An 18,912-nucleotide genomic window follows, 5' to 3' on the forward strand; every position below is an offset into this window, starting at 1 on the left:
CTCAATTAACATCATGTAGTAGCAGACATACTACTTGTCCACCTCACTGAGTAGTAGCATCAAATCTTGCTAAATTCCTTCCTAGTATCTTACCTGTATAGATTAGTATTTTCTTTTTCATTAGGAATTCTCGATTGAAGTTTAAAAATCAAACACAAGAAATTTTTGTATTTAAATGAAATATAATGCAATGAAAATGTGAATTAACCATTTGTTAAAACTTGAGAGACCTAAAAAATTCACATTGCCATGCTTTTATATAGTTTTTCAGAAAGAGAAAAGGGTAACCATAGGAACCAGATTATGTATTTTAATTGTGAGTCAATCCTCTACAGGCAGAAACTCCAGTGTCAAAGGAAAACACTTTATGATCGCATGCAGATATACGGAATCAAACATTATGTGGATCTTGCATCATAAAGGCACTCTTGATCTCTGTGTTACTTTAAAGTCTTATCAAAATAATTGATGAATTATTATATCATACAATGCATATTAACTACATTGGAATGTAAAATAACTTAGAAAGTAGTCTTTTGCCAATGTAAAAAAATCATTTTAATTGGCTATTCATGTTTCTTCTTTGTATTTGTAGCTTATTCCAAATGAGTACATGGCCCAATACCAATATATTATTCTTCCCTTATCTTTTCACTAATTGAAAGAATTATTTTTCTTTCCCACCCCTTTTGTGTGTATACGTGTTTACAGTGTGTGTGTGTGTGTGTGTGCACCTTTGCCTTTGTCTTGGCAAATTTATCCTTTAATCCAAATATCTTGCTGAGTGAATTTAATGACAATGAGAAACTAAATCCATTTTAAAATGTTTAAAGAAATATTATACCTTAAGTAAATAAGATAATGGATCAGAAAACCTAACTTCTTTTTTTATTATTTTAAAATTGTGTTGGCTTTTTGCAATTATTGTCTGGTGGAACAGGATATTTTCCATATCTAAATACAAGTAAAAAGAAAGTGGAAAAAAAAACCCACATTGAGCAACATTATTAATTTACACATTTTATAACTGAGGTTTCAAGTTATTAGATGACTTTTCAATAGACAAACTATGAAGAAGTGGAAGAATCAATTTGAGGACAATCTTCAACAGAAAGAAATAATAGAAATAATACCCACCTACCCACCTACCTAACTTTCTTGTCCCATCTCATTTTATCATAGTCACTTAGAAGATTATAAATATATGTAAATACATATATGTTACATGTTAACATATGCACACGTATTTGCATGTATCTTTCAGTAAATACAATCTTCCAATCATCAGCACAGACGGTATTTTTGCATCTAAAAAAGAATTTTAATATCATGCAAGATATTAATTACTTAAAAGCTTGACTTGTAAGGATGTCATTCTTATGCCATTAAAAACTACCTCCTAACCGATCTCTAAAAAATCCATAATATTTTTTTAGAATGTATAAAAATTAATTAGCAATGTAAGAGATGGAGTGCTTCAAAATATTTGTAATTAAACAACCAGAAATGTGAATTAAGAGAGACAGAAGGATAATTAGCACAGTGAGTCTTCACAGATGCAAGGAAAGGAGACAATGTTATAAACAAAGAAGAGATCAATATTATTATGCCAAAATAAAAACACAGATTGAAAAAAGATTAAATTTGTTGAACAATAGAATATAATTACAAGTCTTGAAAGGAGTTTCACTGAAGAAGTAGAAAGAAAAACATGAAAAAATTTAAATTTACAACATAGCTAACTAAAAACGATAAAATTTTGAGTTGGAAGCTGTCAGTTTTTTAAGGTCAGGCTTGATGCGCCATAGGTTTCCTATGGTAAATTATCACCATGTCTAGGTACACAGTTTGGTGAGTTTTGACAAACACAGTGTTACAAACATCACCACAATCAAGACAGAATGTTGCTGCCAACCTAGCAAATTCCATTATGTCCCTTTATAGACAGTTCTACCCATTTCTCCAGACTGACAATCACTGGGAAACCACTGATGCAATTTATGTCATGCTTTTGCTCTTCACAGGGTGTGATCTAAATGGAATCACAGAGTTGCTAGAGGAGGTGATTGAGAGGATGTGACCTCCAGTTGAGTTGTGAGCTGAACCTAGGCAATCAGAGGTTCTTTACTCTTTTCTTGCTCTTGAAATGCACATTTTGCCCATTATTCCAGTGTTAGCAGCCATTTTGAGGACATAGCCTTGAGAGAGTAAGATGTTGTCAAGACCATCGGAACTGAAAACATAACTGAATCCAGAAAAGGCCTCTATATAATAACTTTTAAGATTCTGGTGAGCGGATGTGGAAATCTACTTGTTTTGCTGTCTCCCAAAACAAGTGTTGTATATAAGTTACCTTGCTTATTAAACCTGCCACCATCTGGAATGATCTGCCTCTTTCTTAAATCTCTCCTTGCCATCTGTGTTTGAGGCTAGTTTGCAGACCAACCATAGTGTGTAACTTTTTGAGTCTGGCTTCTGTCCCTCATGGTAATTTTGAGATTCAATGATGTTGTTACTTTTATCCATTTTTCCCCTTTGTATTACTAGGTAGTAGTTCATTCTATAGATGTGTCATCAGTTGGATCTGTTTCCAATTTAGAGCAATTATGGATAAAACTCCTGCTCATCTATGTTTTTATTTATCTTGAGTAAATAGAAGTAAAATTGCTGGAAGCTATAGTAAGCATAAGCTGTTTAAGAAATTGACAAACTTTAACAAAATTATCATGTTGCTTTTTATTGTCAACAATTTTGAGAGTTCCTGTTCCTTTTTTTTTTTTAAAGAGGGAAAGAAATTGACAAACTTTAACAAAATCATCATGTTGCTTTTTATTGTCAACAATTTTGAGAGTTCCTGTTCCTTTTTTTTTTTTTAAGAGGGAAAGACATTTTTTTTAAATGTGCAAACAGTCTTTGCACATATGAGCAAGAGAGAAAGAGAGAGAGGAGAATGTGTATGTGAGCAGTAGGCAGGGGCAGGGAGAGAGGGAGAGAGGATCTTCCAGGCTCCACACCCAGCATGGGGCTCCACTTGGAGCTAGATCCCACAACCCTGACATCATGACCTGAGCCAAAATCAAGAGTCAAACTCAACCAACTGAGCCACCCAGGCACCTCTGTTTTATTCAAGAATTTTTAAATTAAATTTTACTTCTGGTCTACCACTTTTCCCTTGATTTTGGTGTATGATTTGATGTAAGTTTCCTTTCTCCCTCCCTCCCTTCTCGCTTACTTCTCTCTCTCATTTCCTCTCCTTTTTTTTTCTTTGTCTCTTTTTCCTTTTCTCCTTGTTTTGCTTTTGTTTATTTGTTTGTTTGTTTTTGGCAATGTCCAGTTGATCAACCAACCAGTGAGTTGAATCTTTCCCTGGTTTTCAAGGTCTTCAAGTTCTGGGAAACCGGCATTTCTCAGCACTCCCCTAAACTGCTTATTCGAATCCAGGCTCTAGCACTTGAGTTGATAATATTTGTTATTCAGTGGTCAGGCCACATGCACATATCAATTCCATAAAAAGAGTAAGCAACAAAGTAGGGCTGTCTTCTGTAATGCAAGCTCACTACATATCTATCAGGGTTTCCATGTCCCTATAGGATAATGAGGAGCTGACAGGGATAGGTCATCTCTTTTGAAGACCTCTGAGTTATAAACTTCACCAAGACCCTGATCTTTAACCGAAATAAGTGGCCATGGTGTTTGCCTTCAACTTCCTTATCACAGTAACTAATCCAGGTAGCCATGACTTCTATAACCTGGTCAGACTAAAACAACATTCTTATGATATTATTTTCTTAATGGGGTATACTGTTCATAGGTACCAACTTTTCTGTCCTACACAGATGACTCCTTTTATGATAATACAGGAAAAATAGAAAACAACATAGCTGCTCAAGCAGGCTTAGAATGCTGATGATATTCTTGCTGTTTCTTCTATAATGTGTTCATTTCTATTATATAAAGATAAACATTTAAGGGCTCAAATATTGAATATATTAGAATTACTTTGCACAGAGGGGAGGAGTGGGAAATACATCTTTGAGTAGACAGATATCATAAAGTTTGAGACCCTACATTCAGTATTGGATCTTTGCTACTGGTGGCCTTCTTTTTTTTTTTTTTTTTTTTGGTGGCCTTCTTTTTAATGCCATCAGTGACTTGCTTTATGCTAAATCCAATGGACTTATTTCATTATTTATCTTAACAATCTTTCTAAAAAATTGTACACATCTGTGAAACTTTCTTTCAATGTATTGATTCCTTCTGATTATTTTATAGACTTTCACAGAAGGTGCATGACAAATCATCTCTAGTGTTTTGATGATTGCATTCTCTTAACCTGTTATAAATTTACTCATCAAAAGGATATTACAGTGTATGAGATGCACAGTATTTTTTATATTTTCACATGTCACATATTCAGTTATTAGCAAACAAAAGTGTCTACATAAAAAAGAAATTTTGAAAGGATAATTTTAAATAAACTAAATTTTGTTAATCATTGAGCTTCATCATAGAGGATACTCATTTTTATTGATTCAGATTTCTATACATCTTCATATTATGATATATGATTATTGTATACCTTAAATATTTTATAAAAAACTTCAGAATCAAAGATAGAATAAAGCCCTTAATTAGAAAAAAATTATTCAATTATAATCTCAGGACACATTAATAATAAAATTGATCATTTCAATTACTTGTTCATATATTTTTTCTTTTTTATTTTTTTCTAACAAATTTTTTGGAGTACAAAGCTTTACCCTTATTAACCAGGTTAAAAGAACAGTCTTTGTCATATAGTGGACAAAAAATATTTGTGAAAAAAAATTGTGGATAAATAAATAAAATGAATTCACCTGATTATATTTTAAACTGTAAATTTAAAAATATTTAAGTCATTTTTATAAATAATTAGATATAATTAATCACTTCTTAGATTATAAACATTTTTATCTATGTAATTTACCTAAAGATCAATCTTAAAATGCTAACATTTTATTCTAATAACTTTATTCAAATTAATAAAGCAAATACATGTAATAAATTGTAAATATTGTAGGAAAATGGGTTTTTATTTTTTTTAAAGATTTTATTTATTTATTCATGAGGGACACTGAGAGAGAGAGAGAGACAGAGACATAGGCAGAGGGAGAAGCAAGCTTCATGCAGAGAGCCCGATGTGGGACTCGATCCTGGGACTCTGGGTTCATGCTCTGAGTCAAAGGCAGATGCTGAACCGCTGAGCTACCCAGGCATCCCTGGATTTTTAATTTAGTCATTTCTGTTGCTGAAATGTATGTGTGGATTTTTTTATACTTAGAAGAATGAAAAATGTTGATTCATTAAGTAACTCTAATGTCTATTGATTTCTCTTGAGATTCAATAAGAAATGGCATAATTAGGAAGCATTCTGAAGCTGAACCCTATATTTTCCCCAATGAAAAAGGTAATAATTCACAATTTTCAAAGGGATTTGTTACATTAGAATAAAAACAGGAGTCTTGATTTCTTTATCATATAGTGATTATTTTTCTCTGAGGATAATCATCAACACCGTTCTTATCTCTTCAGTAATAATTGCACTGTATATTCTTTTAATTTAAGCTAAAAAAATGCACCAAAGATTATTGTGGAGGAGACCCATTGGGCATTCACTTTGAATGGTTGATCTATCTCAAAAGGTAGTAGCATCAGCAATGAATATTTGTGACTTAAAAAGGTGAAATGATGATGCTTTACAAAATAGTAGAAATCACTTTTAATGGCATGTCTTCTTTTACAATTCAATGATAAAAAGTTTAGGATTTAGTTGCTTAAAGTTTGATTTCAAAAGATTTGTCGTTGCAAAGGTTTTGTTTTGTTTTGCTTTTATATCTTCCTTTATGTTAATGATGATGCAAGACAAGCCAGGCAAATTGAATTTGGAGGCTCAGACATAATTCCAATTAAGACCAAAGATTACATGATTAAGTTGGCATCCTATAATGAAAACCAATAAACAAGACTAGAGATATTACTTTAAAATTATATAAAAGATAATGGTGTTCAATGTTGTCCATTCTAGGTCACAATTCAATGGAAGATACAGCTAGCAGAAAAAAAATGAAAACAGAACTTTAAAATCCATATGAAATATATTCATGGAATATAAATAAAATAACAAATTATGAAAAGTTTTACAAAGTGATCTTTTTTTATTTTTTTATTTTTTATTTTTTTCAAAGTGATCTTTAAATACAGTGCAATTCCAAAAAAAATTTCAGAAATGTTCTGAAAGTAACAACTAATTTAAATACTTATTGAATAACCCCAAACAAAAAGGCCAAGCCATTTCTGAAGAGGATCCTAACATTATTGGTTAGGAAGGAAAACTTACCAGTGAAGAAAGTTTAACAGAGGCTGATGATCAAGACAAGACAGAGCCCAGAAACAGATTCACATGTAAATAAAAATTTAATACATTACAGGATGTCACTGAGGGTGAATGGAGACTTTTTTTTTCTTATGTGTTAGAGAGAGAGAGAAGGGGCAGAGAGAGAAGAGAAAATCTCAGGCAGACTCCTCACTGAGCATGGAGCCCAATGCAGGGCTCAAGCTCACAACCCTGGGATCACAACCTGAGCCCAAACCAAGAGTTAGACACTTAACCAAGTGAGCCACCTAGGTGCCCCAAGAGCATATGTTTTTAAAAAACGGTGAGGAAAATACACTGTCTGGATTCAAAAAAGAAAAGATCCCTACTTAAGACAATAGACAAAAAATAGCAATTCCAGATGTTAAGGACTTAAATACCTGACACTCCCACTATGTTGGCAAAAAAAATATGTTAAATATCCGACCATAACAAGTATTATTAGTAAGTATATGGAAGGTATTACATGCTATTATTGAGAGTATAAATATGAGTAAGAAATTTAGAAAACATTTTGTTATATTTTAAAGTTGAACACAAGTATACTGTCTATCCAATCAATACCACATGTAGGGATGTACCCAGACTTATACCTGTGTACCATGTGACCCATAAGGTAGACTCAAGCATTAGTCATGATAGAAAGTAACGGACAATTTAACTATGATACATTAAGAAAAAATAGTACTACAAAACTGTAAAATTAAAGAGCTTGGGAATACATATAAATGTAGGAAAGCATTAGAAACAGAATACTGGGGATGCCTGGGTGGTTCCGTGGTTGGACCGGGACGTGATCCCGGGATCCAGGATCAAGTCCTGCATCGGGCTTCTTGCAGGGAACCTACTTCTCCCTCAGCCTGTGTCTCTGCCTCTCTCTCTTTCTGTGTCTCTCATGAATGAATAAATAAAAATCTAAACAAACAAAAAAGGAAACATAATATTGAAGAAAAGCAGAAGGATAAACTGGATGCCATTGCATTTGTAATATTCAAAAATTTATTTATGTTTTTAAATTTTATTTATTTATTCATGAGAGACAAAGAGAAAGAAAGAGAGAGAGAAGAGAGAGAGAAAGAACAAGTGGTGGGGAGGGGGAGAGAGAGGGAATAGCAGAATCCCTGCTGAGCAGGAAGTGATTTTTAAAATTAAAAGCTAGGGAATGAAAAATACAAAAGAGTAGTTGTCACTGTCAAGGAAGCAGGATAATAGCGGTGATAACACAGAATTTTTGATTTGGGCAATACTCAGAATTCTTTGTTTTTTCACTTCACTTGGGAGGTGAGTTTATATGTATTCATTTATTTTTATTTTCTAATATTTATTTTATATTTTTGAAATACATTAAATTTCACATTTTACATACCAAAGAATAAAGAAGTTTGAAATCTTAATTAAAAGGAATAAAAGGAAAACACTTGGGGAATTTTTTTTTTATTGGAGTTCAATTTTTCAACATATAGCATAACACCCAGTGCTCATCCCATCAAGTGCTGCCCTCAGTGCCCCTTACACAGTCACCCCCCCCCACACCTCCCTTTCCACCACCCCTTGTTCGTTTCCCAGAGTTAGGAGTCTCTCATGTTCTGTCTCCCTTTCTGATATTTACCACTCAATTTTTCTCCTTTCCCCTTTATTCCCTTTCACTACTTTTCATATTCCCCAAATGAATGAGACCATACAATGTTTGTCCTTCTCCGATTGACTTACTTCACTCAGCGTAATACCCTCCAGTTCCATCCACGTCGAAGCAAGTGGTGGGTATTCGTTGTTTCTAATGGCTGAGTAATATTCCATTGTATACATAAACCACATCTTCTTTATCCATTCATCTTTCCATGGACACCGAGGCTCCTTCCACAGTTTGGCTATTGTGGACATTTGCTGCTATAAGTGCTTAAAGCATTTGTCCACTGGAAATCCATGAAGACCTGGGGGCACTTGCTGCGGCCTTAGCCTAGCTCCTCGCAGGGCCCCTCCCCCTTGAATGCAAAAATTTTTTGAATTTAATACTTATGTCAGAGGTGCCCAAGACCGCCAGCAGGTTTGATGATTTACTAGAAGGACTCAGAAACTTAGAACAGCTATTATAATTAGGGTTTATTAAAGATACAGACTTAGGTTAAAAATTTCAAAAGAAAAAGGTGTGTAGATCAGTGTCCAGGAGAATCCAGGCATAGATAGCTTCCTCTTGTACTCTCCTGGTGAGGTCACACAGATCAGCACTTGGTTGTCTTAGCTATGTTCCCTAAGGATTCTTATGAATTCTTGCCAACTAGAAAAACTAGTGTACAGGTTTTTGTTTCTGTTTAAGTAGGCTCCATGCCTGGTGTGGAGCCCAACGTGGAGCTTGAACTCAGGACCCTGAAAGCAAGACCTGAGCTAAGATCAAGGGTCAGATGCTTAACTGGCTGAGCCACCCATGTGCCCCAGTGTACAGGGTTTTAGTGGAGGCTTAGAGAGCCCACATTACTGTCCATAGGTATTTAGTCTCCAATTGATCCACCCCAGAATTCAAACTGGCACTTGTCATTAATTACGTCATTAACTTAAACTCGTGTCGGACCCCAGGATACAAAGGTACTCTTATCAGGTAGGATATTCCAACGTTTCAGAAGTTATCTCTGGGGGGTCAGTAAAAGGTCAGTCCTTGAAGACCTATGGAATATGCAGAGTCTGGACAATTCAGGCAGGCTGAGTCAGCCCATTATGGGACAGTTCCAACATGAAAACCTTGGTGACAGCGATTCTTTTATAATTGTAACTTGGCTTTTTAGTTTTGCCAATATAGAAAATTAATGTATTTATAAACTATTAGTTAATTATCCTTTATGAATGTCATCAGCTGATTACTTCCATTTATAATTAGTATTCCCATTATGGTACTCTTCCAACATAGCCATGATACCCTATGTGGAATGTAGCTTTTCAACGACATGATGATTTCTCTCCTTCCCTGCCCCACACAAAAGAAACAAACATCCTGAATAGTTTTGTTTTTCTTGGCAAGGAAACAAAGAACTTTCAAACATTTTGTCTCTACATGTGTAAATCCCAGGTTCCTGAAAAATAAAAATTAGTTTGACTCTCACTATCACATGAAAATATACAACTATCTGCAATATTGAAGACCAGAATATCATATTGCATCTGCAAATATTGGCAATCTAGAAACCTTGTTTCTGTGGGTCTAATCAACTAGGGAATGTTGGTATATCTTCCATTTTGAGTTCTGCACCCAATTACTAATATGTGTGGCAGGCAGGGGGTTCCAAGCCCAGATTATTACTCATGTTTCTAACAGACTGGCTGTTGATTGGAGCTTTCAGTGACCCTCTCCTTGGATTATAGTTTAAGGTCTCCACTCTAAGTTTCCTTCCCTGTTCAGATACCCATCACAAAAGGTTGTTACCTGGGCATTTGACTGAAATGGCTATAAATCTGGGGTTCCCAGGACCTCTCCATGGGTTTTATTGAACTGCTACAGTGGCTCACAGAACTCCGAGACACATTTTGCTAACTGGATCACCAGTTTATTATAAAAAGACATAACTCAGAAACACCCAGATGGAAATGATGTGTAGGATGAAGTATGGGGAAAGGGTGTGAAGCTTCCATGCCTTCTTAGAGGACACGACGGTCCCTGAATCTCCAAGTGCCCATCCATCTGGAAGTCCCCAAATACCATACCTTTCAGTTTTTATGGGGGCTTTATTACATAGGCATGATTGAATAAATTGTTGATCATTGGCAATGGATTCAACCTCCTGCACTCTCCGTGCCCCCTTCCCAAACTTAGATGAGCTAGGGACATTCCAAAAGTCACTTCATCAGTACCATAGCAGAAGATATCTTATTCTCTTCCAACACGTAGGAAAATTCCAAGGGTTTTAGAAACTGGGATGAGAACCAACTATGTATTTCTTATTATAAGTCACAATATCACATCTTTCCTCAGTGGAAGCACACTTTTCTAAACCTTGAGTGTTCTATCATATGAGAGATGCAACATATTGATAAGCAGCTTTCAATTCTGGAGGGTACATATACTGTATGGGTGAGCCCACTTTCGAGCTCACTTTTATGCAGGATACATAGCAAAAAATGGCTCTTCAGACTACATTGTGAACAGTTCTATACCTCAGTCTTTTTCATGTAACATTCTAACATTCCCCAAATGGACATTGGGATATCACAATGTTATGTGCACTAATAGAAGCCTTCAAAGATTTTAAGATCAAATTTCTTTTTTTCTTCAGCAGATTTACTCTTCTCATTTTGAAAAATAAGTATTATCTTGCTACTGGGTTCGGTTGAGATTGAGTATCTGACCATAGTATACCAAGTTATCACGAGTCCTAAATTTCCTATTATGAATATGGAGTTATAAGATCTCTTATTGATAAAGTCAAGTACTCCATGAAGAACATTATTTCATGGAATTTGCATTATGTGAAACTGGGCCTGAACAAATCCTAAAGATCCATGTAATTTTCAAGAGACCTTCACTTGCTTTCCCAGCACAGCATGGCGCCAAGGGACTTCTCTATGCCTAATTAATGGAAAAGTTAAAACAACATAAAACAAAACAAAACAAAATAAAACAAAACAAAAACTAATCCTGGTTGTTGGCAGGCTCTACATAGTGTAGTGATTACTGCAACGAATGCATTGCCACAGTATTATTACCCCAGGCTAAGGATTTCCTGAAGAATATTGGAAAATATTGGATAATTTATCCATGAAGAAGAGCTTCCAGAAATAAATATTTTTATCTACATTTCTTGGTAGGAGAAATCTATTTCAGGCCAGCCAGTTGATTGGGAACATAAAAGAATACAATTGGTAGTGAAGGAGAGGTTCAAGGACGTTAGACGTGGATGGGCTTTTTGGCATGGGTTTTGTGCATTCCTAAAAAAATAATAATAACACATTCCTAAAAATGATTCCTCCCTACTCTGGTTCAACTGCTTGTGTGCAGGAAAGCAACACTTCCTCCAAGGGATACAAGTAGTGGTTGCACTGCATCCAGTGCAGGAATGCCAAAAGGCCTTTTCAGACCCATGACAGGCTAAGAAGATACATAGTTCTTTTTCTAGTTCCATAGAAACTAAAGCTTGAATATGTGCACTACTCCTGGCTGATCAAAAATTCAGTTCCTAACTTTGAGTCTTTTGAATGTAAAGCAAAATAAGGGATTAATTTCACAACAGCTGACAATGGAAGGGTTGGCAATTGTGGTACATGAAGCAGACTGTTCCTGTGGAGCTATCCTCACTCTTATCTATTTCCTTTGGTTCCTGCCAAGTTTCTCAACTAATCCCCCATCTTTCTTATATTCCAAAGTAGCTAGCCAATCCATTTTCTTCTTTCCTTGAGCAGAGCTGTTTTATTGTTGTTCGTCCCCATATCACCGTTTGTAAAACAGGATGTCACTCTTTAAAGTGAAGGATACCTCTGTAGTTTTGTTTTAAGATTATATTTATTTATTTTTGAGACAGAGAATGAGTCATAGGAAGAGGCAGAGTGAGAGAGAGAAGCAGACTTCCGGCTGAGCAGAAGCCAAAGGCAGGACTTGATTCCAAATCCAGAGATCATGACCCAAGTCAAAGGCAGATACTGAACTAGCTGAGCCACCCAGGTCCCCCACCTTTGTGCTGTAATAACAAACTTATACTCCTTGTAGAGAGGGAGATTTTCTTTACAATCATTTTTTTAAAATGCAACTAAGAGATTATTATTTTTAAACTATTTTTCTATTTCTTTCTGGGATATGTATAGGGTTATCAAATCAAATGGGGGGGAAGAACAGTGATTTTGGCATCTTTTTCTCTCTCTCTATCTCTCTCAGAAATTTGTAAGCTATATTTTTCTAGCTCTTAATTCTTCACACACATATCTGTTTTGATTGACAAAAGATGACCTTTAAAAAAAATTCACTGATCCTGGGCACCTGGGGTGGCTCAGTGGTTTAGCACCACCTTCAGCCCAGGGTGTGCTCCTGGAGGCCCGGGATCAAGTCCCGTGTCAGGCTTCCTGCACGGAGCCTGCTTCTCCCTCTGCCTGTGTCTCTGCCCCTCTCTCTCTCTCTCTGTGTGTCTCTCATGAATAAATAAATAAAATCTTAAAAAAAATACACTGATCCTTTGCCTATTAAATAAACCCTCTTGTAGCAACAAAAGTGATTTTCATTTTCCCACTAGATAGAAGAAAAAAGCTAGTTGTGCGCAATGTCTGGCGTTCCGGATTTACCTGTTCTCCATTCTGTTTACCTTAAGAATCTTAAGGTGCAGACTCCATACCAATGTCAACAAATTAAAATCCAGAAACTGCATTTTAAGTATTAAGAAATACTGCTGTAAATAATGCTATAATTATTGAAGAAAGCTAAGAATTATTTTTAAAGATTTTCTTTTATTTTAGAGAGACAGAGATAGGGAGAGCACAGAGGGAGAAGCAGACTCCTTGATGAGCAGGGAGTGCAATGTAGGACTCGATCCCAGGACCCTGGTATCATAACCTGAGGTCAGATGCTTAACCGACTGAGCCCCTAAGGTGCCCTAGAAAGCTAACAGTTATTAAATGAATATAACCTGATGACAGGGGTCTAGGTTTTACATGCATTATCCCAATCCCCACAAGAATCTAATAAGATGGGCAATTATTATTCACAACTTAAAAATTAATAAAAATCAGGTTAAATAAGCAACTTAATGTCTCACATAGTTGTCACATAGTTGTGACATAGCAAAACTAACATTCAAATTGAGGTTGTCTGAGACATAAGCTCTTACTCCTGCAGCTTGTCATCCAAGGCTTATTTTCTTATATGGACTCAGATAGCTGAAAACCAAACAAAAATCAGGGTTCTTGGAATTCTTCTCAATAGCATTGAGATTGTACTTTAGAATCCCCTCACATGATTAATACTTTAAAGCTTCTTTCCGTATCTGATAGAAATCATAGCTCTAACTGGAGAAAGCATTTTTATTGTTCAGTATTACTAAAATATTTTTGTTGATATTGTTATTTTTGTAATTAAACATCACCCAGTGATGGAGACATGTGTTATGTTGTAACTGGCTACACTAGAGTCCATTTCATTACCATTTTCATCTTTCTCATTTAAAATAAACCATTCAAGTCACACCACTGGAAAGTAAATAGTTGCCTATCCTAAGTCCTCCTGGGGTTGAGGATTATCTTGGGGTCATGTCCCACTCGTCACCGACTAGAAGATAAATACTCATCCATTGTAAGACCCATTTGTAAAATTTCAAGAGAAGGGTTGTCAGCCTCTTGTACAAAATAAATTTTACGATTCAAAATTCTAGATGGTGCCAAAGTAAGTGTCTGCTGTGAATGTAACAATGTAACAAAGATAATATTTTCTTAGATAAAAGGTATGTTTATTTATTCTCTGTGGTGTTTCTTAGTTTGTGTGTATACATGGGCCGAGGGAGTGGATGGGGAATGAGGGGGCTTAAATCTGACTTTACCTTACCCATGGCATTTCCCAAAAGCACTGCCTGATTCATTGTGCCCATTATTGCCAGGCAATGAAAGCTGACTGTGCCTACTTTGGAATTTGGGGAAATCCAATGGTCTAGTTAATTGAGTAAGCTTAAGTAACTTTCATCAGTAAGCCAAATCTCACCTGCTATAAGCACATACGTATGTTCACATAAAATATAACTATGTACTGCTTGTTCCTATAATCATCACTTCAGGGAACTTATGACTTTGGAGTCAGATGTTGAATTATTGAATAATCATAAGGGCATTAACAGTAATAATAGACAATGGATCCATATTATGCATCTATAATGTAATAAGCTCTATAAATGGTGCTATAAATTATCCAGTTTAATCCTGACTGCAACCTTATGGACTATTATTATGCTAACAAACATAATCAAGAAATTTAGGAATACAGAACTCGAATGATTTATAGAAACTTAGATGCCACATATGAAGTTAACATCAATCTTGCCTACCTAAATCCTATGTGTTTAACTGGTACCTTGCAGTGCCATTTGTTTGCTATTGTCAGTGAGAAAATAAAACTTGTTTTTTAATTTAAAAAAACCTGATTTTAGAATTTCTACTACTCATTTCCAAACAAAGATGAAAGTTTCCTATGTAATCATGAAGCTTTTGAATACATAGACTCATTTGCCTTATAGGATAATACTATACAATAAATAAAGCAAGTGTGATTTTTATAAACAAGGATAGGTTGACACAAAGATTGAATAACTTGTAGTCCAAAAACCAGAATTAAAGACCAAGGATCCAGACAATTACTCTTTTTCTATTTGCTAATCTTCCTTGCCCTAGCCTCTTCTGTACCTATTCAAGCCCAATAAGCAGGCAAATGTGATGATCTGGAGATCTCAGTGTAGAGTGTTTTTATTCTTATAATGAAGCTGAGGCTAATCATAATATCTCAACTGATACAATCTTTGGGAACCAATGGCATGAAATCTCCTAAATTTGGTATACTTTTGCTATTTAATTGATCCTTTAATGTTAATTCTTTGGTTAGAAGTTTGACAAAAATGACTAGAGGTAACCTTTTTATGATTATCGATTCTTTAATCATGGCACCTGTGCAAACTCTTATTTAAAGTCCAATATAAAATGTATATACAGCAAGTAATTAATTACACTTTAACTACGTTAATCATTGAATTGATTGTTTAACCTCACTTCAGAGAAAAAAGAAAAGACAGATTTAAAGAGAATATGAAGATTATATAAGGCTTACACACAACATTGGCACAGCGCAGCCACTTAATTTTTTTTCTCTTTCAAGACATCTTTTTGACACCTTACATCTTTTCTCAGTCAAGTTCTTCCTCTTTAAAATCTGATTCCCAAAGAAGACAGACCTATTTTCTCAGTGTATCTAGAAGATTGCAGGTCATTTTTTTGGGGGAGGAGCATTTTTGGGGGGAGGAGCATTGTCAACAAGCATGACAGACAGAACAGACATCCCTTATTCATTTGCCTTCTTGCTCAGTGTAGTGTTATTCTAACATTACAAACCCTTAACTACCTGCTGAATATATTCCATCATGGTATAATTTATTTTTTTATTTGCATTCATCCTGTTTTTTCTGCCTTAATTAATTTCCTTCTGGTTATGCCACATAGCCAGTTTAGAAGTCTGCTCATAAGTACAGAAATACAGTTGATCTTCAAGATGTTTTGTGTTTCTGGGACCTTGCATTGGACATTGTCTTACCTCAGAGGAAAGACAGAGACATAAGCCCAGGGAGAGGAAAGCAATAATTATAGAACATGTGCAAAAGATTTACTACTGCCAAACAATATATTTGTATAGAACACACACATACGAGACACAATGGCTTTTTTTTTTGAAGATATTATTTATTTATTAGACAGAGAGAGAAAGAGAGAGAACAAGCAGGGGAAGTGGCAGGCAGACGGAGGAGCAGGGAGCCAGATGTGGGCCTGGATCCCAGGACCCCGGGATCATGACCTGAGCCAAAGGCAGATGCTTAACCAACTGAGCCACCCAGGTGCCCAACACAATGGCTTTTCTTCACAAGAGAGCATGGATCATATAACCAGGATGCCAAAGATAAGATGAATTTTGAGACATCTGAATATTTTATTTAGAATATAGTTGAGGGGTGCCTAGCCATGCAGGCAGTCCATTAAGCCTCCAAATCAATCTCAGCTCTTGATCTGAAAGTTGTGAGTTAAAGCTCTGTGTTGGGCTCCATGCTGAGTGTGAAGCCTACTTAAACAATCATTCAATCAATCAATAAAATTCAGCATTGAGTAAGCAATTAAAAGGAAACAAAAAGGTCAACTTATTTTTTAAATTATTTTTAAATAAATACTCATATTAGTGTTTATTATATGCCAGTAACATAAATATTTTACAAATATTTACTCATTTATTCCTCTAACCATCCCAGAGCGTTTAAATAACTTTATCAAGCTCACACAACCAGTAGGTAGCAAAGCTAAGGTTTGAACTAAGTCATCTCTTATAGTAACTACTGTGTCATAACTGTTACATTAAACTACTTCCCATGATCACAGATACTCTTCTGTAGAATTATCTAGCTTATCTGTGGGCACTTTTTTCCTAGAAATTTTCTCAACTTTCCTTTCATGGAACAATGTAATTTTAGGATAGAAAAATAAAGCTTTGCTTTAGGGATTTTGCCAATTTTCACAATTCTTTTAGGTATTATCAACCAAGCCACATTCAATCTCCTTCAGCTCTAACTAATATCATTTCTTAATGTGTACAGCTTTCGAAGAGTTGCTGCATCTCAAAACACCAACTCTGAATAACATCCTTCAGTATCAATGTAGATTTTTAATTATCTCTTTTAAAGAAAATGACAAAAAATGAAAGCAAACCAAATAGATCCCAAAACATGTGATAACTGTGATTTTGTTATCCTTCTATTTGCTTCCTTAAAGGGAGAATAAAGATATTCTTGCTTCATACATCACTCAAGTCAACTCACATATTCTGATGCCATCTATTTGGGACAAGAAAAACAAGAAAATCAAGATGTGGGAGAGCAATTATACCATGCCAACTGAGTTTCTTCTTGTTGGATTCACAGATTATCTACCTCTCAGAGTCACACTATTCTTGGTATTTTTCATAGTCTATACACTAACTATGGTAGGAAATATGAGTTTAATAATCCTAGTTAATATCAGTTCAAGCCTTCAAACTCCTATGTATTATCTCCTCAGCAACTTGTCTTTCTTAGACATCTGCTATTCTACAGCAATCGCACCTAAAATGCTGGTAAATTTCTTAGCATCCAGGAAAAGCATCTCTCCCTATGGCTGTGCGCTACAAATGTTTTTCTTTGGTTGTTTTGCTGATGCTGAGTGTCTTATTCTGGCAGCAATGGCTTATGACCGCTATGCAGCCATCTGCAACCCATTGCTCTATTCTGCATTTATGTCTAGGAGAGTCTGTATTTGCTCCATTGTGTTGGCATACTTCAGCGGAAGTATGACATCTATGGTACATGTGTGCCTCACATTCAGGCTGCCATTTTGTGGCTCCAATATTGTTAATCATTTTTTCTGTGATATCCCACCTCTCCTGGCTTTATCATGTGCAGATACCTATATCAACGAGCTTTTGCTCTTTGCCTTGTGTGGCTTCATTCAGACCAGCACTTTTGTGGTCATATTTATCTCTTACTTCTGTATTCTCCTCACTGTTTTGAGCATTAAGTCCTCAGGGGGCAGAAGCAAAACATTCTCCACTTGTAGTTCCCATTTTATAGCAGTCACATTATTCTATGGAACACTCTTGTTTACATATTTACGTCCCACCACCAGCTATTCCCTAGACACTGACAAGGTAGTTGCAGTGTTTTATACTGTTGTCTTCCCCATGTTTAACCCAATAATCTACAGCTTTAGAAACAAGGATGTAAAGAATGCCCTAAAAAAGCTATTAGAAAGAAACTGGACTTTTAAATGAATGAGAATTTAAATCACTTACGAATATTCCAGGTATAGTCTATTCTTCTAATATCATCATGCCATGAATACCTTGTAGGCCAACTATTTGAAATTTATCATTTTTTAGGAATAAAAATAATTTTTTATCCTCAATACTTTAAAATACTCATCTTCTTGTGTAGAAATGTGCTCTCCAAAATTATTCTATTCCATGAAATACACTTGACATAAACACATAATAATAATTGCTTTCTAATTAGTGTTCACAAAATGTTTTGTGCACTGATTCATTATATTCTTTATTGTGTTATATTAAAGGTATATGTTGAATTGTCTGTCAACTTACCCATAATAGAAGCTCATTGGCAGCAGGGGATATATATCTTGGTTTATCATTCCAACTTCTATATAATACTGGATATATGGCATATTCTCAGTATATGTGTATTTAATGGGTGAATAAATGGAATAAGTAGATGGATGGAAAGATGAATGAGTAAATGTAGCTTTCCATGTCTGGGAAAGTGAGTCTAGATTCTGCACTTGCAGAACATTTATCATTAGGGACATTTGATATCACTTATGATAAATGATGGTGGTTTCACTGGCTCTTAGGAAATTAGATAGAAGTCACATAGCAATAGTCTTTAATACTAGAACAGAGTGAAGTTATAACACACTACTTTCCTTTGGGCTGATTAGTGTAAGAGATCCTGTTCCATTCATAGTGGGTATATGTGAAAACCAAACATTTGTGAAGATCATCAAGTATATAAACTGTATACATTGCTAATTATTGCCCATATGTTACTGAATTAATTTTTGAGTCCCTAACTTCAGGAAGAGGGTGAACAATTGCTCTGATCATTTTATTCTGTAAATTGACAATACACGTCAATTGAAGTATAAACACTTCTTTCTCTGGGATCACTTTTGGTGATTGAATTATCAAACACTTTCTGTAGTTGATTTTGATCCTTCAGTCTCCATTTCCTTCCTTTTTTTTTTTTTAATCT

The 18,912-nt window shown here is 35.2% G+C and overlaps 1 protein-coding gene across 1 annotated transcript; it reads left to right on the forward strand.

Annotated features, from left to right (window-relative positions):
• Positions 1-16,976: 16,976 nt before the first annotated feature.
• On the forward strand, positions 16,977-17,915 carry LOC144293334 (olfactory receptor 5AS1). The gene has a single exon (XM_077864420.1). The coding sequence runs from the start codon at positions 16,977-16,979 to the stop codon at positions 17,913-17,915; it is 939 nt and encodes a 312-aa protein (XP_077720546.1).
• Positions 17,916-18,912: the final 997 nt, after the last annotated feature.

Source organism: Canis aureus, chromosome 21 (genome assembly GCF_053574225.1).
Source record: "Canis aureus isolate CA01 chromosome 21, VMU_Caureus_v.1.0, whole genome shotgun sequence".
In the NCBI taxonomy this organism is placed as follows: Eukaryota; Metazoa; Chordata; class Mammalia; order Carnivora; family Canidae; genus Canis; species Canis aureus.